This window comes from Falco naumanni, chromosome 4 (genome assembly GCF_017639655.2).
Source record: "Falco naumanni isolate bFalNau1 chromosome 4, bFalNau1.pat, whole genome shotgun sequence".
Classification (NCBI taxonomy): Eukaryota; Metazoa; Chordata; class Aves; order Falconiformes; family Falconidae; genus Falco; species Falco naumanni.
Genome location: NC_054057.1, coordinates 111,535,144 through 111,559,210, shown reverse-complemented (window position 1 = coordinate 111,559,210; position 24,067 = coordinate 111,535,144). Strand labels below are relative to the sequence as shown.

Genomic DNA, 24,067 nt, shown 5'->3' with positions numbered 1-24,067 from the left:
CTCCTCTGCCGTTACCACCTCAGCTCACATGGTTTTAAAATAAGCTTCTGTACAAAAATATGCAGAATTAGCCTGTCCAAACACAAAGCCCGGGAAACATCACTTCAGCTTCTGCTTTTCCAAGTGAACAGGTTCACGTCATTTGTTATTACTCTATTATTATTCTAAACAGCGTGCATTAACTGTTTTTGTCTAGAGGCAAAGCATTACTCTAACATTTAGTTCAGCAACTGCCCAGCATAACTAGAAAAGATTCTCAACAAGTCGATTGCCAACTTGCATTCACATGGAAAATCTACAGGTAGAAAACAAGGAACTTTGGGAAGCAACTTATGTCCCAAAAGGAAATCCACCTCTCTTCCCACACCCATCATCTCCCACACTCCACACTCTCTCATAAATTGTGGTATCTAAAACCTCACCAGTATTTTTGTAAGCACCTTACGCAATTTTACATCACAAAATTACCTACCTGTCTACTATACGCCGTTGTCAACACAATTATTTTGAAAAGGCATGCAAGATACAAGCAGAACAAGAAAACCCACGCTTGTTCTAAAGCTGCCCATGTAAGTCACAAGCTTCCAATCATAGACAACACGGGGGGACACACTCTCGAAGCCTGGTAACAAGTTCTCCCCTACAACTACTGCTATACTATTTGTTGCAACCGATCACACACACCACCAACCACTACCGCCTAAGGAGACGGAGGCATGAAGTCGAGTACTTTTAGAAAGAACGGTGCCTGTAAAGGCTCTGGAATTTCTTTATACAGTAAAAATTAGTTGTTTAATTCACTGTATTTTGCTGAACGTAAAGAGCTATCAAGAAATTACCGAACACAGCTCTAAGTACGCCAAACCTTCTACCACCAGTTATTCAACACAATCTAATTATCATGGACTTACAAGAGCGTACAGCACTGACACCTGCAAGAAGTGCATTCTACCTAAATCTCAGTCAAAGGGAGGGAAAGGGATTAAATTACACCAAACAGCTACTCAAGCCCTGCTTGAATACAGTGATATGCAAATACTAATTCATGACAGTTTCAATGGCACTAAATATGAACTCTGGAACTATTTCACTGATATTAAGCTATTACTGCAGTAGCACGTTGGAGCTGCATGCAATATATGCCAACTAAAAAAATTATCCTGGCATTTTTTATTCCAAATTTACATTCCACAACCCCTTCAATTCCACCTCCAGTTTGAAGGATTTAAACGGAAAACAGTTGTCCTCGTCAGAAAATGCAGTTTCTGGTTAGGAAGCAAATGGACAAAGAGGTGTTATCTTCACTTCTTCTTTTGAGCACTAACAAAATTCAGTAAAAACATGGCCATGATGCTGCCCGGGCCCTTCAGTCAAGGCTTACCTTTATGATACTCAGTACAAGACATTTTTAAAGGTCTCCTCATCGCGGGTGTCAGCGTGCTGTGCAATGTGGAGGGATGTGGGAGACAAAAACTAAGCACTGGAAAATTTTGCAGCTTTTTACTGAAGTACACATTGTAGTATTGTATACGAGTGTTGTTTTCTAACCTAGTTTTGTGCTGTATAAGGTGGGTAAGATCACACAACACAAAGTGAGGAAATCTACATTTCCTGCCAGTATGGAGGAAGTTTAGCAATTGCTCACACAAAATGCAAGGAAGCATTCAAACAAATCGGAACAATACTCTTATTTAACATAGGAGTCCCTTAAGAACAAACTTTTCACTTCTTTACATGAATAAAGCGTTTCTGGCACAGCACCTGGCTCGACACCATTCAGTATGTTAAGCCATTATTTGGACGCAAAAACCACCAGGATCCTTGTTTTCTTCGGCACAGAGCTCACGGCTTGCATCAGACCAGGTACTCCTTCCACTTTTTTTCCTGCTTAGTTATGATCTAGATTCCCATGCTAGTTAAGCACTAACTCAGGTTTCATTTTATAGTTAAGCACCGTATAACCTTGCAATATGCAGATGGTACCAATTCCAAGAGAATTTTACAATTGCGCGAGCCATGAGTAAGGAGGAAATGTTTGCCCTTCAGCTAAGCCTCCTAATCACAGTACCTGAAATGGTATCAAGTGATACACCCACTGGTGCTAGGTGGAAACACATACCAGAGAGAACAGAATGAGTAAACCTACTGATGCCTGGCCCTCAGCATACATGACTACAGTCCGGGTAACACGGTAGATAACCCTGAAATCCTAGCTGTTAAAAACAAGCAAGAAAAAAATGGGTCCTTAACATTTAACAGTGTATCAAATAGCTCACCCATCTGTCAGACAGGTGAGTTAGACCAACAAGAACATGAAAACAGGTACTTGACGCTTCCCTCCTTCAAGCTGCTCTAAACCTCCACCTACCAGCCACACATGCTTTCCAGCGCTGAGCTGCTTCGTCAGCTGCTATTACGTTGGGGAAACAAGGCGTTTCAGGAAAATATTAACAGGGAGGGGAGGAAATAAAAAGTCAAAACAGTAAGAGGGATTAGAATGAAGTAATAAAATGGAGAGTTAGAACAAGTTAATAGTTCCCAGCATCCTGAACACCGCAGCTAGCAGAAACCTAGGCAGGTCTTGGGCAACCATTCAATCGAATGCATTGTCTTTGTTCCTTCCCAAGCAAAACCAGGTCAGAACACGGTTATTGCATACCTCAGAAATTTACTGAGGCAAAGGAAACACCCACTGAAAGGTTGGAAGGGAGAAAACAACTGAAGGAGTGAATAAAACAGGCTATTGGACTGACCACCCCTATATAGCTTATGGGTCAGCCAAGTTACTTTCACCAAAGCAACCAACCCTCCCCTGTGGATGGAAGGGAGACAGGCACCACAGCAAAGCCAAAGTGTAGTCTTGGGAACACCACCACCATCACTGCAGTTACCAAGCACGTAGAACAGACAAAAAAATGCTTTTTAGATAAGGACTTGATCTCATCAGCTGCAAAGAAACTCATTCAAGTTTGAGCTAGCACAGAATCAAAAAAAGAAGAAAAAGTTTTTTAAAAAGACCGTCTTTAATCAAGGCTAACTTCCTGAGCTGGTCTGTAAAACTGGGATTCTGTTTACATTTTCACAGCATATAGCCTTAAGCATTCTCAAAAGCCGCTAAAAACCAAAAAAAACCTCCAGGCATAAAGCAGTTTGAATTTCCAAAGCGAGTCGTCAGAAGACAAGTCTGTTCCAATACAATTATTAGCAAAATAAGATGAAACCTCTGAAAAAAAGTATTCTGGGGGAAGAAGAGAGTGGTGGTGGTGCTGCTAGAGTTAAGTATTGCTGCCCTATTACACTACAGTACTAGAGCTAAGATCCGCAGCTTTTCTGTCTGCCCTCTCCTTCCACACCCATACTACATTTTCCCATCTGCACCTGCAGAATCTAAGGCACTAATAAGAAAAATTTTAATCATTGCCATTCTGTTGTCTCTCCTCTTTGCATTCAGCTCTGCTTCCCAGTGCCACCTTCCCTTTCACTTTATAGAGATACTACCATACTGCACTGCATTCAGAGCATCCTTTCAGTGCAGAAACCTTGTGAAGCCAAGGAAAAAGTAAATTTAACTACACTACTGCAATATGGAATTGAAATCCCAATATGGAGTAAAATTCTATATAGATGTTGACTCAACCTGTTAAATTTTTTGGGGTCAAAAAAACCTTTGTAGCTAATCCACAGAACTGGAAGTGCTTCCAACTTTTAATTCTTCATAAAAGTAAAAGCTTTGTAGACTGTACTCAAGTAGAGTTAGTCCAATTAGTTATAATGTCTACAATCGCAGTTGTACCAGTTTACCCAAAGAACCAAATACAAAACTGTCTTTTTTTCCAGTGACCATAGATGTGTATTTAACTATTAGTTAACCAAAGGTAATGCAAGGAAAAGCACAATTTCATAGAGGTGCCACAAAGGGTCCCGAATTCCAACTCAAACTGGAGATTGCCTTCTGTTCCTAAAAGCTTAATTGCTGTTTACAGCAAGGCAGACATCTCTTCCCTTCTTTTCCACTGATGACACACCCTGATCGCATACTTGGGTTTTCAACTGGGTTTTATGGCTGCTTGCTTCAGTAATTTGAGGCATAATCTCCTCTACTTGCTTAAATAAATAAATAATAGGTTGTGTTTTTTTTTTTTTTTTTAAAAAGCAATTACAACTAGGAAAGAAGAAACAAAGCAAAATATTATTTGTGATCATCAACCTGGTTTTTGTCATTTTTCTATGTAGGCAAATGTTGTGCAGGTGTGGGGGGTTTTGCCAGACAATGTTTAGATATGCTCACCCTTCAAAAGAAAACAACCCTGGAGAAACCAGGCCAAAGAAATGCCCTACAAACTAGTGAAAAAGCAGATCACCCTTAGTCCCCATTAACGTTCATGCTGGAATCTTGGACCAACTCACACATAAAATTTTGCTTCCTCCAGAAAATTCAGAAAATTTTACAGAACCAGGTGAAAAACTCCTCCCTGGGTTACGTCACATAGTCTTGGTGAATATTTTTGGATATATCCAGAGCATTAAATCCATCAGAAATAAGAATTAGGATAGGTTTGGAATTTAAACAGAAGACTCTCCTCAAGGATACAAAAATGTTTAAGTTCAAGTCTTACAAAACTATGCCTTTCCCATTAATTAAAATAGAACTCAATAAATAAAAGCTGCATTTTACCTTTTCTGCTACTTTCTTACTATGAAAGAACCAAGACACCATAACTTGGCCATATTTTACATCAGAACAATATTCAGAGAAGGCTATTGTTAATAAGCTATTGTATTCATACCTGCAAGGAACAGCAACTAGTTTTTCAGTAATCTTCCCCTATCTTAAGACTCTTTAGTACAAGAATCAGCAGTCTGTTCTATATTTCCTTGAAATCAAGACACTCCTAGATGTTAAATCACTGTTCCACAGACATCAAGGGGAAAAAAAAAAAACCAACCAACCACACAAACCAAACCTAACAGGACACCACTGAACAAAAACCAGAACACAACTGAACAAAATTCACTTTATAGTCAGGGATCTGGAATTTCTCAGGAACAACTTGGAACTTTTGGGGGCAATACTTTACTTACACAAATTTCAATAGGACAAAACAGATTCAGCCAACTCCACACAGAAAAACAATGGAAGAAGAAACAGGCCATACAGGTTTTTGAACTTGGACAAAATGACATCATCAGAGAAAGCACCTTAATTGCTGTCTTGTTGAGAGAATCTCCTTAATGATCAGCATCACTCCCTTTCTGCCAAACAAGACCAAACTGGAAAGCTGCAGCTAGCTAGTAATTCTGACCCTAAGCTTTTCACTCTTTCTACAAACACCCTTGTGTTTAAACATACAACCTTGTAAACTGTCCTCTGTCAAAGTAAGTTTATTACAACAAAATTTTCACTAAGAATCATTTGTCATTATTTTTAAAAAAGAACAAACGAACCAACCACAGGAAACTATTTCATATTGCAAAAGCACTATTAGGAATGATTACCTAGCCCAATGTGACACAAAACACCCCCTTGTAAGTAGAATTATTTTATTTCAGAAACCAAAACCAAACTCATCTCCCCCATGTGCAGAAAGTGTCCTCCTGCACACGCTGCAGCCATCACAATGCAGCTGCCAGTAGAAACAGCGACAGAAACAGTGAAATCAATTACTACTGTTGAAACACAGAATACCCCTCTCTTGGCAACACCTGCTCTTTTTAAAGTCCCCCACAAAGTCAGAACAAGGATCAGGAAGGTTGCCTGCGAAAGCAGCACCTCCACCTTCACCCGTATGTTCCGAAGGGGGGGGTGGGAAGTGACAGAGATTACTCACTCACTACAGGCACCAATGTTGGGAATCTTCTGGAAGTCTGATTACCTGACTTGACTCCCTCGCCCAACCTCCTCAGCTCTGCTTCATTCACCTTCTCCATCTACCCTCTCCCCCTTTTTCTATTTAGTAAGCTTATGTATGCTCTGGAGACGGTTTACACATTAACTAGTTAAATCCCACACCAAAACCCAAGGGTATCTGTCAGGGCTGCAAGCACTCCAAGACAGACAAGTAGATCATCACTAACAATCAAGTCATCTGAAGATACAAACCACAATCTTTTGCAAGCACACACCAAGGTTCCTCTAGACCACCTCACTGAATAAAAAACAAGCTGGGAAAAAAACCCTTCTCTTTCCTTGTACCACCTCCCAGCAGTCACCCTGAAACACAAGCTTAGTGTTCAAACATGTTAAAATTAGGATTTGGTTACCATAATATCCCAACATGCAAAAAATAAACCGAAGTAGAAATCAACTGCAGCAACACACAGGAGAAATGTACATACTTTATCTCATAAAGCAAAAACTGGAGAATGCAAGCATATGTGAAGGGAAATACAAGTCAGCACTTCTAGAGCTGCTTATACTACTTTCTACAAACACCTCCTGAAAACACCTTAAGTGTCTCTGCAAGAGAAAAGGGCTGATTAAAATGCAGAACTACAAGTGAGGATTTCCAGCTCCCTCCAGAAAAAAACAGGTTACCTCCACCTTAAAAAGAATCAACAGCCTGGAAGATGATAACTGTTCTATAGCCGTTCCTCTGAACCCTCTCTACTGCTCAAGGGTACAGAGGATGAGGGAAAGCATGGCCCAGCCCTCTTTTTAAATCAGAAGCCAAATCCCATGTGGAAGGAGCAACACTCCAATAAAAATGCAGGAAATAAGAAGCATCTTTTCTAAACTGCCCAGCTGTCTCCAACAGTGCTCCGTTGGGATTTTGTAGAGCTGTACTGCAGCACTTCGTGCACCTCTGAGATACCGACTAGTACAACCAACCAGACAATTCACTGTCTGGGCTGAAGGGTGGCAAATAAGTTATTTGAAGAGGATACTATGATTCAATCAAATATCCGAAATTGCAACCAATGGGCAAGGATCATACAGACACTGCCTGAATGAACTTGCAGGTTTTGTGTACTTCAGAGTGATCTTTCTGAACATCTCAAGTGCCGTCTTCAGGAACCAAATGGAGTTGCCATTTGCATTTCTCACTGAAATGATAAGGTAGGAAAACCGTCTTTGTTTTCTACTAGAAGCATTCCAGCAGGCTGCAAGACTATACAAAAGCTTTTAGACAATTCAGTTTCAATTAAATCACAGCTGCAATAAAAACCAACAGGAAAAGCTTTATTAACAGGGAAATTTGTACCATAATACTGTACGTCTTCTAGAATTTTAGATTCATCAGAACTGAAACTTCAAGAATCCATGAAAGCAGAAGTGTGAGCATGCATCAAAAAGGTCCAGAGATAACAACGGTAACTTGAAATGCTCGGCAGATATTCCATCTTTATTCAGCAGATCACTTTCTAAATGCTGGAGAACTAATTAAAGTAGCTCTGTAAAATTATCACTGTAAGAAGAGACGTGTCGACTAGACCATGCCCTGCCTAAGTCCTCTCTTCTCAGCCGCATGAATAAGAAACAGAGATGCACTCGCAGTGATTTCAGCCTCTCCTTTCAGTACGGTGTTCCGCAGGCTGTAGGAGCACAGGCACATGCGGAGACTCTTGTCACTGTTGCATTCTGCAGGATTAATACCGGTAAGAGGAAAGAGCACATCAGGCAGTACGACACTTTCACTGAAACAACAGAGCTTGTTCCACAGAATGCCAACGCCTGACTGTCAGACAAGCCTTTGTCTATATGCCACCATTCAAAGGCACTGGAAAAAAGGGCTACACTTTGCCTGCATCTAGGGCTTATCAGCTCATCACTAGCAGATCTATTTGTTGGGCATGTGACCTTTCCATGACTAAGTTTTTAATTTTGGTACTGTACTAACTTTGGATTAACAATATATTACATTCACGTCTTAAAGGGAACAATACAAAGAATGGAGCAAAGCAAAAAAATAAGTACAGCCTTATAAGCCAACACTGTGAACTGATGATGCATGCCCCTTACTCCTCAACCCCCAACCCACTCCACACCACCAAGAACAAGAGCATCCATCCAAGCTGCCTGCTCACTTCAGCCCAACCAGCCCATGTGCTTGATGCATGACCTTGCCCAGTACCTATCAGTGCTTCAAAGAGCGGTCCAGAGGGCAGGAACTGGAACAAAACGCCCTGGATCTTACTTCATAAAATGCAGAGAACCTCGTGCCCTCTTTTGCAAGGCAGGGATTAAGTTGTTTGTTGCTATGTTGTTGTTTAAAACTTCTCAGATCTTCCAGAAGAAGCAAGGAAGAGAGGCCGAGACCTACAGAGGTAGGGACCAGCTTCCTCCCCACATTCCAGAATACCACTACACATCAAAAGGGAGAACGTGGAAACAACAAGCACACACAGTGGCCTCTCACAACCCCAGCACCCGTATCTGAGCATCCATTCACGTCTCCCCTGCCACAACCGAACTGCTATCCCTTCCACTCGCATTTATACACAAAAAAGTACGAACCTGAGATAAAGAATGAAGCTAGGACAGTTAAAATTCACTGCCTTTGTTATGCTGTTCATGCAAACCTGAGAATGACTTGACATCAGATCACAAGAACGATGATTAATCATACAAGTATGTCCTGTTTGTAAGAGGCACAAAGTATCTAATTAGTATCTAAACAGTATTTTACATGCTCCAGTTTTACAAGAGTTTGCCATCAGTAGACACAACGCTCTAAGACATATGCTATACTGCTTCAAAGCTGCCCATAAAGGAAAAATCGTATCTATTTCACTTTCAATTAACCTTGAAGTTTTACCATCTTGTTAAAAAGAGAACTGACACACTCAGCAACTACTCTGAATCTCTGGCAGACTTCCTCACTTTCCACATCTTTAAAAGTATCACAATTACATCACTATTAATCCATTATGTATTCTGACCCTTATCATCCAGTGACTAAGTATGTTTTAAACTGCCTTTTTCAAAGCCAACATTGGGACAGGAAACAAAGTCCTACGTGCTCCCCTCCTGTGGCAAAAACATCTTTTAAAAAATATTTTACATAAAGCAAGAGAAGGAAAAAGCAAGAGCCACAGAAGTGCCCCTCCTAAAGTCTGGAAAGCATCGCCAAGATTTCCAGCATTTTCTCAGACTTTATATTTGTTATTACTTTTTTTACATCTAGTTTATGCTTATAATACAGAAAACAGACATGAAAATAATCCAGTATTTTCAAGGCATTCATTTGGACATTATTAAAAAAAACAAAACACAACTTATCTGGATTCAACTCTTACTGTAGATTATTTTTTCTCCTCATAAAGCCTATATTTTATCATTTTGGCTTTGCTGGTTCTAGGTCTACGCACTATCAAGAACGTCCCGTGGCAAATCCATACCAGAATTTAAACAGAAATACAAATATTTTTTTAAGACAAAAAATAGTCAAAAGTACTTTTTCATAAAAATAAACTCCTTCAAGGGATGCACATCCCAACACGTTCGGTAAATAACGTACATACCGGCAGGGCAGGCGCTTTAAACTGACAGAATCTGCTCGATGAGATTTAGCTTCGTTTAACCGCTACCGCTCACCAAAGCGCTGAAGCTACTTAAAATTTTTTAAGTAAAAAATAAAAATACGCAGAAAAAAAAAAACAAAAAACAAAGCCACCCAAAAAACCGCCCGAAGGGTAAATGTCAGCGCGGAGGCGCGGTGACGGGCAGGTTCGCGCGGCGGGCAGCGGCCGAGCCACGAGCCGAGGCGACACCGCGGGGCGCACAGCGGCCGGCCCGGCCCCGCGGGCAGCCAGCGCCAGGGGCCCCCCGCCCCTCCCGTCCCCCTCGCCCCCGCCGGCCGCGCCCGCAGGCGACCGGGAAGGGCAGCGGCTCCGGGCAGCGCGGCGGGGCCGGCGGCCGCTGCCGCCCGAGGAGAGGCCCGAGCACCCGGAGACGGCCGCCGGGGGGAGGCAGGACGCCAGGCAGGGCCTGACAAGGCCGCCCGCCCTCCCCCCGGCCGGCCCGCGGCCTACGGAGACCCCGGCCCCGGCAGCGCCCCCTCCCGCGGGCCCGGCGGGGCGGGGTAGGGGCGCCCGCGCGCCGCCGGCCGTTACCCGCCCCCCCCCTCACCTGGCAGTGGGAAACGACGAGGCTCTGGTTGCCTTCCCCGTGGTACTTCCATTCATTCTCATCCATCTTCTCCACTTCCATGCCCGGCCCGGGCCGCCGCCGCGCCCCGTGGGGACGGTGCCTGCCGCCGGCCCGCCGCGCTCACGCCCCCACCATCGCGGCTGCGCGGCCGCCCCGCCGCAGGAAGTCCCGCCCTCCGCCGGAGAGGCGGGGCCGGCCCGCGCCACCGCGCGCGCGCGCCGGGCGGCCATCTCAGCGCCGGGCAGCTCCGCCCGCCGCCATCGCTGAGCGGGGCGGAAGCCGGGACGCAGCTCCCGGTCTCGTCCCACAGCCCGGGCCGCCCCGGGCGGCGGAGCCCCCTAGAGGCCCCGCAGGTGCCGCGGCCAGGCGCCCAGCCCGGACGCTCGCCGTTTCGGAATCGTGGGCGACGGGGGGAAGCGGGAGGGCCGGGCCGGGGCCCCCCGCTCGGGCCCGGCGGGCGGCAGCCGCAGCGCCGGGGGCAGAGCCGCCGCTGAGGCCCCGCACCCGCGCGCGGGCCGTGCGGATGGTCGGACGCTGGCGGCAGTAGCGCGGCGCTCAGCGTGCGGGCTGCTTCCTGCGCGGTCCTGGCTCCTGGCTGCCCTCCTCGGCGTGTCTCTGGGCCGCTTCGCGCGTCGGGCGCGCCAGGGCTGGCACACACCCGGCGGAGAGGTTACCGCTGTAAATAAGAAAAGGGATCCTTTCACGGCCGATTAAACCAGTAAGCTGTTTTCCTTAGAATTACCAGAAGGGTTCAACGTAGCTCCACGGAGCGGCTCACCACCCACGTACGTGAACTCGCATAGATGACACGCAGTACATCTAACACGGGTCACCTGCATACCCGAATTCCCCACCACAGACAGAGGATTAAATTCTCGATCCCTTAATCCAGTCAATTTTATCCCTGCGACTTCTGACGACTGGCAGCAATTAACATGAATTAACATATCACATTACTTGGGCTCTCTGAAACTCCCCCTTTTCCTCTCCGGCACAAGGCACTCGCTCCAGGAGGGATATCCAAGCTGGCATATCAGAAGGTAACCAACACTTGCGAGTTTTCCTCTGTTTAATGAACATTCGTATCATTTGGATAGTAGCCAAATTTGACTCGGTATCTTTTTAAAAAAAAGTCAAAGCAAATAAAATGATGCCGTTTTGTTTTTTAAAGAGGGAAGATGCACCTAGAAGGCTCAAAATAAAACCTGCATAAATCTGCAATGAGTCATTGATCTTTTTTTAAATGTGTGGTGCTGTAACTCATCATTTAGTATTTAACTTCACTAGAACTATAACAAAAAATGAGAGTTAAAAATTTATACTTTCTTTTTGCCAAAATACTGATTGATAAGCACTTGACTTTTTATTTAATATTATCCTATATGCACCTATGTGAAAATGAAAAAGGAAACACAAATCCCTGCTCCTTTGGCCATTTAATAAAGATGAAAATAACGACAGGGGTGTTCACAGTATGTTTCTTGTCACCTGTGTTTGCAAAGTTGCTGTTGCATAACAACACATGGATATATAAACCACAAGAATTTACCATACTTATCCTGACTTACCAAAAGCATTACAAAGAAGTTTCACTCAGGACTGAGTAAGATTGTGGATTGTAAGGTAAATATGATACCTGCATTAAAAATGAGCCATACTTCAGAGAAATAGTATGTGCACCCTTAGGAGGCTTACATGGAGAAATACAAAGGTAAAGAATATCGATACGTTGTCTTGCAATGGCAAAAATAACTTGCCTCAACTTTACAAAGGAACTCTAGTATAGCAAGTTGATTGATTTTCCATTCCTTCATACTTCTGAAAAATGTACATCTATAGAGGAAAAAATAAAGCAGAGGTTCCGAGTGCTAGGGCAAACACGCTGAGAACACCTGAGTTTAAGACAGTCTCTCTCTCTCTAGCAGGTCTCTTCACCTTTTCCTCCAGCGTTCCATGGGGCAGAACTACCACTTGGGCACATTGCAGGAGCAGTTGGAAAACACATTGGTAAAACTCGGGAACTGGAGGGACAAAAGCCTATTAACATATTTCTCTCTGCATTATCAGTTTTTAAATATTATCAGGTATTATCTACAATGTGCTTGAACTGAAATAGCTTAAGTTTTTGAGCCGTTAATAACACTGAAACATTGCTTAAGTGGAATTCCACTAATGTGGAATCCTGTGGTTAACTACAACTTGTATGGGCGTACCTGGATTGGTTTTGATTCGCTACCTTGAGGACTGCTAGCACAGAGCTCAGCAACCGTCAAAAATCCACCTGAGTATCCCAGTAGATGACCAGGTGTTCTGTGATATTTTACTATGTAACTAAGCTAGTTTAGAGCTGCATCAGGAACGCATAAGGTAATCCCACCTTCAGTTCCACAGCTCACACTTAATCCCCCACCATTTATTTTTTGATGTAATGTGAAGGAGTCAGGAGAGCACCACAGGCCTGAAATACATTTAGTTTTCTCTGGGTCCTGTAACTGCACTGGGTGGCTATGCTTTATGCCACAATTTCTGTTTCTTGAGACTCTTCAGTGTTGGGAATACAAAAAAAAAAAAAAAAAACAAACCCAAAACAAAACGTATATTATCTATAGATTTTAAATCAGTGGGTACACTATACTTAATTGTGTAGATATTCTCAAATAAAAGATTAAGTGGCCCAAGATCACAGATCATATGACATTAAGAACAAGCTTGTAAAATACCGAGACGTAAGGCTACTGTCAAATAGATTTGCAAGTAAAAATGAGAAGACACCAATCCTGTCTCTTTACATGAGGATGACAGACAAAAATACATTAACTAATATAAAATTTCTTCCCAGCCTACCTTCTACCATTCCATGTCTGTAGTTTTTGCTTGTTTTTAAATGGCATTTAAACTACGGCACTGACTTCACATCTTCAGTTTATTCATGGCAGCTCCCCTGGTTCGTGCCTGCCGTGGAGATCATTACTCTGCCAATGCCCACCAAAACACAATTCCCCTCCCAAATTCAGCTTTAACCTTGCTGTGTCCTGCCAGGCATGCCCCTGAGCTGTCAGCGCTGGACTCTCACAGATGCCGTCTTCTACAACTTTTAAGTTTACCAAGGAATGAGAATGAAAGGGTAAATACAGTGCATGTATTCACTTGCTGGGGGTGGGGGGTGTAGGAGGTTAGGGGGGAAGTATCAGGCAAGTATCTCTTGTTAATATTCTGATGGATATAAAAAGTTCATTAAATACAGAGCTGGGGAAAAAAAAAATAGCATTACTTGAGACTCATGATAAAATGAGATATCAAGAATACAAAGGTCTTGTAAGCTTATGAGAAGGATTTTTGTGATAATCGCTACATCTTAGTTCTCCAGGTTCCTAAAATGAAAGGTTTCTATATAAAGAAGATATTTTAGTCTTTATGAAAAGAGTAAGCATTACACAAAAGATCCTTTCTGGGGACCTAGAAATGTCTGCCTGGAGAAATTAGGTTTAAAGATCACAAATTCAAGGCAGTGAGTCCAAGAACACTGAATGGACACGATAATACAACAATGAAGTTGTGCTACAAAATACTATTACTGTTTTTAACTACTGCACCATTTTCAGTTTTAAAAAAATGCAGTTATGTTTAAATAAGACTGACAGTTTTATATTTTTACTATGCTCAGACCATCAAAAATGGAGTATACTTATGTAACTCAACACCTCACTAAAATTTTAAAGTTTTGCTTTTTTCTATTATCAGTATGATACCACTGCTCATTGACATAGTTTTTTCTTGAATCCATGGTTTATTTATGTAATTTCATACACATACCAGAAATGTGGGAAATGTCATGCTCCAACTGTCATTTCATCATCTCTGACTGAGAAACAGTCACCCAACAAAGGAAAAAGAAAATAGGACTGAAGTGTGCCATTTGATGGCTTTTTTAGAAAGCATATATGGTACTTTGAGCCACAATAAAGTATTTTACAGACTAAGCAAGTTAGTGGCTTCAGGAATAGGACTGTAAGTAGTACAAAAGGTGACTTAAGGTTAGTGAAGATAAAGCCACATGTATGTTGTTAACAGACAAGAGTTTGCACAAATGCAGCCAGCCATCAATAACCACAGATGCAGATAAACAGACATTATAACTAATAAGAGTTTTAATTGCTACATACAGTCAGAGAGAGGAAATGAAGTTACAGACATGGCATAAATAATAACTTCTCTGTACATTATATATAACTCCAAAGAATTGCCAAGACAGACAATACTTTTTAAAATATAGACAAGGTAGTTAAATACTGTTTTCCATGCACCAGAGTCCTGAACATTTATTGAGAAAGAAATACAATTACCAGAGGGGGCAACCCAACCCCCCAAAAAAACCCAAAGAACAGTGTTGTGAATTTTTAGGACCAGTAAGAGAAAATACATGGAAAAGATCTCATTAGGAGGTCTCTAAAGCGGAACGCTATGGTGAAGTCCTGCTAGCTTTGGCAGGGTATTAAACCCGAATGGCACAAGCCCAAGCCCACCTGAGCGCCTGTTCTTAGAGCCTTTGTTCCTGTGGGCGAGGAGGGGAAGAGGAAGGGATAAACGGCCTTTAGGTCTTGCCTTCCATTAAGTGACATACCAGCAACTGGAAAACAAAATGCTCTTTACGTAAAGAGGTGAAAGCAGACTGCCAGAGCAGACGCAGGAGCCTGGTCAGAAGTCACACGGAAGCAATATTTTTGTGGCTTTCAGGACAGGCTAACACTTCTTGGTGCAGATACTTTGCTGTTAATGTGAAACTGTTTGCTCATGATCAGCCACCCTCTTGCAACACCGCAAACAGACCCTAACTCCGTGTTTGCTCCTTGGACACTTGATCGGCCAAAGGAAAGCACGTCTTTAACTCCTTTTTGACACAAGCCCAATGTGATCACCTTTAAATAGGGAAGAGAACATGTATATTAATCTGGTTTTTAGCTAAACTGCCATCATTTGGCAACGCACTTCTGTGGAATAACCTTGAAACCTTCCCAGTTAAAACTTTTAATTCAATAATTTAATAACAAACAGGGTACAAGGTCTCCAGAAAACAAATCACAAATTTACGTAAACCAGTGACATGTTACGCTTCAGTTTATACCCAGAAACACCAAACTCTGTAACAGGATCTGGGGACGGTACAGAAGAACTGAGCAGCAGTTTCTTTTGTACATTTACAGATAAATTCACATTTATGTTCCCTGACACAGCTATCAATACTTTAGGAGACGTAATTCCTTAATCCAGACCACATTTGATTGACTGTAGTGTTACTAGTTTTGGAGTGATCTCTGCCAGCTGACGGCAGCATACAGAATGAATGCTCCCTCCCCAGCCAACTCGCTCAAAGAACCCAGTTTACTGGAGTCACCCTGATTGAAATTAATAAAGAGAACCTGTATTTGAAAGAGACGTTTTCTCAGATTTTAAACATCAGATTTTCTGTCATCTGCAATACATGAACACAGATATAACACAGTTTCACAAGCACAGAAGTTAATATAAATGCTATGCTATCTCAAAAGGGGGATCTTGTTCTCCTTTTCAAATCAGGCCACGTACCCTCACATTGCCCTCAGCACATTTACACCCATGTGGCACATCAGAGCAGATTATTCATCAAATGAATGGTCAAGGCTTTCCCGAGCGGGATGTTTTTTTCTTGTTTTTCTTTAGTTGACTCAGCAAACCAGTGTGACACATTGCATAGCCAGACAAGTCCTCCAGCCATCATGAAAGAAGGAATGGGAACACAACCAAAACCGGTGGGGAGTGCAGGATTAGGCATTCTGTTGCAGCTCATTTTCAGATCAGATTAAGCTGATTATGAAACTACTTTCAGCAGTGCTGCAGAAACCTCCCGGCAGCATGAAGGGGGTGTGTGTGTGAGGGGGCTTTCAAGGGAAAAAGAAAACGCACAGAATGGACAGATATTTCTAGGTGTGCTCTGAAGAAGCAGTAGAGCACAACACCAAAGAAATGTTTTGTGAGAAAGAACTGTAACACTCATTGAGCAGTCCATGAGCTGTCACTCACAGGTTTTTGGGTTGGTTTTTTTTCTCCCCCAGGAAAAAAACCCCATGTATTAGATTTCTGCCATCCCTTTACTGCTAGATCTTAAGACAGTTGAAATTATCTGCATTATCAGAGCATCAATGATCAGACATGCCTCTAAACTACGCTTTTATTGATTAAAACAGCTATTTCAAATAAATTATCTTGATTAAGGTGAAATGACATGGGTATTTAACAAGTGATTATGAGATCTTCCTGAGTGAATGTTTGCCAAAACCATGTGTAAAATAACATCCATTGCAATAATGTCTTTATGACAGTATCTCACTTTGAACAAAAGCATAACTATAAGTAACAAGTATACATCTCATACCTTTCCAATAGATTTCTAGGGGGAAAAAAAAACTTGGAAAAGAAGAACTATTCCTAACAGTGACAGGAAAATAAATATACCAAAAGAAAGATGTTCTAGATCTCTCAAGTCAGGCTTTTTGAGGAATTAAATTTAAGATGACTGAGTGAGCACAAATTCTAGATCAAATTCTACACTTCAGGCCCGAAGAGCAGTGAAGCCCCTTTCACACAAGGCTTGGCATCTTGGAAGGGACGAATCCACGTGGCATGAATGCATAATTCAAAAATACACCTCAAGGTTCTACATGATGGCTGGTTTTCAACCTATTTATGAATTTGCGATACCGAGTTAGAGTGCAAAAAAGACATTTACAGAATCATATCTGGAGACAGACATTTCTTTACAATTAAAGAGTGATGAGATATGCTTGTAGCCACTAGAAACATAATTGTAAAATCCATTAGAGCAATCCTGCTACCTGACACAAAATGAAGACAGCAGACAGACCAAAAATAATTTGAATTGTAATATTTGTCCCTCAGCCACAAATATGCATCCAGAAAGAGGAGATAATCTAACAAAAGCAGGAAAAATAATGGACACAAACATTTGTTGCGTTTTCTTTTTTTAAATATGATTTGGTTCATGAGGCTCCAGTAGCGGTATGTTTTAGAAGCAAATCTATTAATACCAAACTGAGAGCAAGACAGGAAGGGATTGGTAAATCTTAAAGCTACTTATTACAAAGTAGGTATATATTTATATAAATAAAATGGGCTGGGTTTCCAGTTTCTCTCTTTGCAGCAGTTGTTCACCTAATTGCTTTATCTACTTCTGGATGTGTCTGAAAAGCACCGATGATAAAAATAAAATTCAAAATTGCTTTTCTCTAAGAACCCAATTGATCATTATCAATAATTTGTCTGCCACACAGTTTTCCAGTGTTGCAAACTAGATGTAACGGGAAACAGCCTCATCTACTGGTTTGAGGAGATACTATCAGGTGTCTACACACAGTCTAATACTTGTCTTCTCCCCTCCCCCCAACACACTTACATCTCCCATACTTCATACAATAAAATCTACACAGTTGTGTTTTGGGTTTTTTTGCTGTTACACTATATAGTGTAGGAGCAGCAAAAACATTTGCACACACTCCTCAGATGACTGGATCTCCCAGATAACTCATTAAAAGGAGAAGCTCTGATTGTGCTTTCTAGCTCCTGTTCATTAATATAGACAAACATGTCTAAAGAGATTGCTCACAGGCTTCATGTTATTTAGTTTTAAGCTTCTTGTCATTTTACTGAAAATTCAGTGTTCCTGATCAGCTATCGGACTATTAGTTTCAAACAAAAGTGTTTTATGGAGATTTTTGCTGTTCTTTTTTTGTTTAAGAAGTTAATTAAAAAAAAAAAACTGAAAGATATTCTGAGTTTATCTCATTACAGATTAAACTTTTCATTAAGAAGCATTAACACTGAAACAGTCATGGAGAGTTTAGTGGGAAACAGTACGGGATAGCAGGTCACCCTGAAGTTAAGGATATGTCTTGCTGCCTTTTTAGTCTAAATGGAATTTAAATCTTAACGCCTGCAGACATAGACACATAATATTAACGTTGGCATGGGCTGGCTGCTGAGCACCAGCCTGCCATCCAGCCTTCTCCACAATCCTTCTCCCCCCACCCCCCCAGGTTTAGGTGCGGCTCTGATGCAGTGCAGCCCTGTGGTTTGAGAGCTGGTGGAGGCGGCACAGCTGCAAGAAGCCACCTTTGGACCTCTGCTGCGGGCTCAGGGGCTGCACGTCAGCTCGGGCCCTCGCCCCTGCCCCAGCTGTGCTGCAGCAGTCCGGGAGCGAGAGGGGCTGGCTCTGCAAAGGGGGCTGGCCAGGAGCCGGGGTGACAGCAAGGCACCCCAGCAAGGCACAGCGTTAAGGGGTGCAGTCCTGCAGGACCTGAGCAAGAGGGGCTGAGCAGGCCTGGTGACGGTGGCCCAGGCCACCTGTAGTGATGAGGCAAGTCCAAGGTCAAGCCAGGGAGTTAAGTCACCAATGCAAGGTATGAGGCCAGGCACAAGTGTACCTACCACTGGATCCGTCCTGTTTCTTCCCTCCTGCAAACCTTTCTACCTTTCCAAACAACTGGTCATTACCTTTAATGCCGTTATGTGTCTTATTCACAGGTTTCCTTACTTGCCAAGGCCAGGGGATCTCACACGTAAGTATTTTCCTTATCCCTATGTGGTCTGTTAGCCTCGTGTTCTCTCAAGATAGTGGCCTAAAGTTAATACAATTTGGTTTTGCCAAAGTCAAAGCTATAATGACTGTCTGCAATCAAGATAATGGAATAATGAAAAGGATTTTAAAGAACATGGGTCACTCAGATTACCTGAATTACCTTGACTTCACAATTTCATACTTCCTTTAGACAAGACTGTTCTCATTCATTTTTCAAAGGGCTGGTCGGTTCCGGTTCCCATTCCAGTTGGAAGGCTCTGCATTCACTTAACGCTTCTGAAAGTCAGGCACTTTATTTCAAAGTCTACGCTCAGATGTGAGACTTTAGATACACAGGAAGAGGTTACAAGTCGATGGAAACAAACAAAAGGAAAAAACTTAACATAGGAATGAGCATCCAGATGGCAGTTATAAAGATGCAGTTAAAAAGTGGAAGAAAGGAAAACAGAAGCAAACAAGAAACGTGCAGAATATCAGAGGCCATAAGCCTGAACTGTTATTTTTGCATGCAAATTGTGTTGCAGAGATTAGTCCCAGAACATAATTTATTATGATGTCAAAATCGTACCATGACTAATTCTTTATCAAGGGCACGAGGCTATTAAACACAGTCATGTAAAGAGGCTTGGCTCCACATCGATTCAAAGAGAAAAATGCCATTTCAGGAATATCCTATAATTACACCAGCCAAAATATGACTCACCGGAAGCTGCTTGCAGCAATTATTCAAAAAAGGAACACAGCCTAACCAGTACTTATCTGTATTCTGTATAGCCATACGAGTTATACATACATTAACCTTCTTGGAGAACTGAGAATCCCTGAGGTATAAAAATTATTTATTAGAAGATCCTTGTTATGAGGATCATTCTATGATTGTTCCCAGTAAAAGGACAAACATGGATCTTATCCTCTAAGCTTTTAGTCTTCCCCCAAATGTATTACTTCCAGTTCATGAACATTTCACAAGGGCCCTTCTAAGTTTTGAGAAGAGTCTGAATTTCCTGGTTACTTTTATTCCCCATCACTTTGCAAGACTGACAACACCATGTTTCACTTGAATGCCAAGTAATCCTGCTTACACATTATCCCAGAAACAAAAGGTAACTGGAACACAGTGACAGAGCAAAGAGCTAACTGAAAAACAACCCCTGCCCCCAACCATATAGATTGATCAATCAAGAATTTTCTCTTAATAACAGTAGATTTTAGAACTGATGCTTTATTTCATAACCAAAGATGCTGTACTTAATGAGATATATTTTCCTTTCTGCTGAAATACTCTTGCTATATCATATTCTAGGACAGTATGAGCATAGCTTTGTTATTTTTTTCTCTGTATATATGGATAAGCTTTACAAGGTGTTGAGGATACTCACAAGACCCTAAAATTATAGGCATATCCATGTACATAATAGGATTAAAGTCAAATGATAGCACTTTCACAAGCACCATACCGTTCTTTTAGACCACGATGCAGGATACAAAGTTAATTGTCCTTTCTGCTGTCAAATTTTCAGGCCCACTCCTTCATATTACTACCAACTTAAAATACCCATTTGATTTCACAGATATTTTATCTCTAGCAAAAATGAACTAGAACCTTTGGTCCTAACAAAGATTTACCTTTACCAAAAGCAACCATTCTTCTGACACCAGTTTTCTAAAGCAATAATTCCAAACATCATGTCTAAAGTAAAATAAGTGTTACTGATAAGTCATTTAAATTAAAATAAATACACAGGAACCCTTTTATATGAATGGGGAGTTTATATGAATGTGAGAGAAAGAACACTGACCTACTGCTTTATTTGCTTTTATGTGGAGATGTTCACAAAGGCGCCAAGTGGATTACATGAAAATATTTCAAACAGTCCCTCTTCCAACGGAACATAAACAAAGATACAAACATTAACTACATAAATAAAGCATGAAGGTAGAAAAAAAAAATTCCTCCAACACTGTTAATCATTACAACATAAGCTCAGCTTTGTCTTCTTATGAAGAGGCAACTACCTTTAGATTTTGCATGAAAGTTTTTCCAGTCCCTCCATTTTTCTGCAGCACAGCGAAACATTTGTCAGAACACAGGATTATAGCCTGTAAACAGTAGCCCGTTCCACATTCTATATAAAAACACTGTCTCTAGGGGACAGGCTTCCCATTCCACTGAAACCATGGAAATGTTCAACAATTACTGAAAAGCATTGGTGGGACAAGGCAACAGCCATCACTGATGTGACACACGTAGGAAAGAATACTGGAAAATCCGGAGAACAGTTTGATTGCAGCCACATGAATTCAGATATGAAAACAGCATTTACAAATTGGGGGTGAGGGTGGGGTACAGACAAAAAGATAAGAGAAACTGAAAGTTTCAAACAAGAAGATAATCAAATACCAATTAAAGACTTCAGCATATACTTGGGGAGGAAAAGGTTAAAAATTAGAAACTAAGCATGAAATAGGAGACAACTCTATTACAAATGAAAAAGACTTACTGGGAAAAAGACCAAAAGGATGTCTCTTTGGGCTACTAATTCACTGGCTGTTTTAAGTAAGACTAAAACTAGCTGTAGATACAGGCATAAAGCTTAGATGCTGTAGCTGAAAACAAAACTCCAGCTTTAATTTGTTTAGATGTCTGAAGCAGTGGAAATAATAAGCAGTTCATCACAGCAACATGTTAAATAGTTAATTTATAGGCAATGAACCACACCAAGAGATAGTTTACTAGAGTGATAACCCAACAGCTGTTACCCCCAAAAATCCAATCTTCAGAAATATTGAACTATTACCAAATAAAACAACTGTTGTAAAAAATGCAAATATTCTAGAACATAATAGCAGAAGGTATAGAAAAAACACAGGGCTTTTAGGATCCTGTCTGATATACGGAATATGTTACAGGTAACTTTTTCAAAAGCTTAACTATTTGCCCCCCACTTAGTTAACAAAGCTGATACCAGATCTCAATATTGTCAATGGATCAATATGGATCCTTGTGAAGTGACACTGGAGCAGATAATTCTCTCTGCAAAAGTAAATTCTAGGTGATTTAAAAATCCTATTGCTGCTAAGAACAGAATACAGGAGGTGCATCGCAGCACAGTGTTACGCTTGCCAACCCGGTACGAAAACAAGAGAGTTGTAACATGGCTGGAAAGAAAGGCCTCATCAAAGTGTCGGATTTATCTTCCCTTTTTAATCCAGTGCTTACTGTTCCAATTCTTATGTTCGGTGTCAAAACATGGTGTCTGCTAATAAACGAGCATTAATCTCGCTTCATGTCAATGCAAAGGTTTAGCAAATGTCAGGAGAAAAGATCTGAAGGACAGAGAAATCATTGGGAGGTAAAAAACGCAGCCTTTTAACTTCAGCAAACTTTTGCTCCCAGACTACTCCCAGAGTATTTCAGTTCTCATTCCATGGAGTGTTCAACATTCAGTGTTTTAGAACACATTTAGAAAAACGATCGATGTTAAAGGCTTGTGGAAAAAGAGACAAATATCTATTTATTTTAGACAATACACACAGCTTTCCCTAAATATACCATCAAGACATATGGCGCACACATACAGTCGTTATACTCAACACAGACAAATTATTTTATTTTCTGGTAAAGTCACTCACAAACAGAACAGCTAAAATTCCAGCTACAATTGTATCTTCATTTGATACTTCAGAAACTAAAAGTTTCTCCATGAAGCTGATACACAGGACTCAGTTAACAGCGCAGGTGCTTGAAAAGTTCGTCTAGCCTTGAGGCAAAAGGCTTTTAATGTTAAAACAGGAGTAATTCTACTGACTTCTACAGAAGCAATAACTTTCTTGCTTAAAATGTGTTGCAGAGTCACTGAAAAAAAAATACCCGAAGACTGTAAAACATATTAGCTAAACATAATTTTGTGACAAAGACTAATGATGAAATCAAGTGTTCTATAAATACTGCAGTTCATGATTCTGAATTAATTTTGTTCAGCAAAACCGCCATCCATCAAAATAGCTAATTCCACGTTAAAAGCTCAGCACTACTACTAAATTCAGATACATAATTAATTACTCTTGACTGACATCTTAGCATGCGTACTTCAACCACTTGAAAAAATAGATCACAATCCCTATCAAAATAATCAACGCCTTCAGTATCAGCCCATCACACTCTGGGGCAAAAAGAACAAGGTGGCTCTCTCCCAACACATTTGTACATCTTTTTCCTCGCCCAGAGAAAAAACCCTTTGACAAAACTCTGGTATCAACTTTTAACATGCCATCAGGTGAGACACGCATTTGTCCTCTGGTATATCCAGAAAAAAAAAACCAACCAGCATGCTACCTGCAAGAAAGAACCAGTACAAGTAACATGTTATTTTGAGCATGAAATAAAACATTATCTCATTACACACTTCAGAAGAATTCTACTTCTGCAACCTTAGAAATACAGTCTTCCCAACAACACACAATATTCTAAATTCCAACTGAGAGAAGGTGAGTCTAAAGGGTCTGCTTTTGTTGTAATCCATTCCAAGAATATATAAAAAGCGTAAACCACTAGAGTTTATATTCTTTTCCATCACTCCTATATGTGCAAATCTAACCCTCAGGTTGCACATTTGCAACAGAAACATTCACATAATGCTGTTCCAATGCTAATGATGCTGTATAAATAACATGTAGGGGACTAGTGCAAAGTGTCAATTGCATATTCACATCACATACGTATGGTTATTAAAATAGAATTGCATATAAAGATGTTGTACACTAGGAATGCTCATTAGTATTTTATTCACCTATATGCAGCATGCCAAATAAAGCTTAGGTCTTGCAAATAACATAATTCCTACATATTTGTGATTATTCATAAATATTTATAAATAACAGGCAAGTACCTTTCCTCCTCAGGGCCCCAGCGGAAGAGAGAGAGTTCCATATTGGCACTCAGTGTAAAAACTCGTAGTGTGATGATACAACAACCTTGCTTCTGTGAACATGCTCACCTGGCTACTTAGAACTACTGGAACAAATGGGGCCCAGCATTCAGACAGGATTTTCGGGTACACCCTAGCTTTTTTCTTAGTTTTCTTGTGTGTTCATTCTTCATTCATGTAGCAGATAATCCTGCGAATGGTACACAGAAGTAACACCAGTCACCCGAGGCCAAAGTCACTGGTGTCAGCTTGTGTCAGATGTTCAGTTTAACAGCAGTTTGCACGACTGGGCTCTACACTGCACAGTCCCAAACATACTGCAGTCACAAAAACTTTCTAGTAAAAATTGCTTTATGAACTTGATTGGTTTTGCTACTACTGAACTACAAATAAAGTTTCTAAGAGTTTATGCTCTAGAAA

General features: G+C 41.2%; 1 protein-coding gene across 2 annotated transcripts in view; it reads right to left on the bottom strand.

Annotated features, from left to right (window-relative positions):
* IPPK (inositol-pentakisphosphate 2-kinase) overlaps positions 1 to 24,067 on the bottom strand; it is a 61,498-nt gene that overhangs the window by 23,739 nt on the left and 13,692 nt on the right. Inside the window, exon 1 of one of the 2 annotated variants that reach the window (XM_040593521.1) lies at positions 10,070 to 10,237. The exons of the other annotated variant lie outside the window; for it this stretch is intronic. Coding sequence (XP_040449455.1) covers positions 10,070 to 10,150 — 81 coding nt within the window. The 5' untranslated portion in view covers positions 10,151 to 10,237. Of the gene's footprint in view, positions 1 to 10,069; positions 10,238 to 24,067 lie in introns of those variants that run through there. 2 annotated transcript variants of the gene reach the window in all.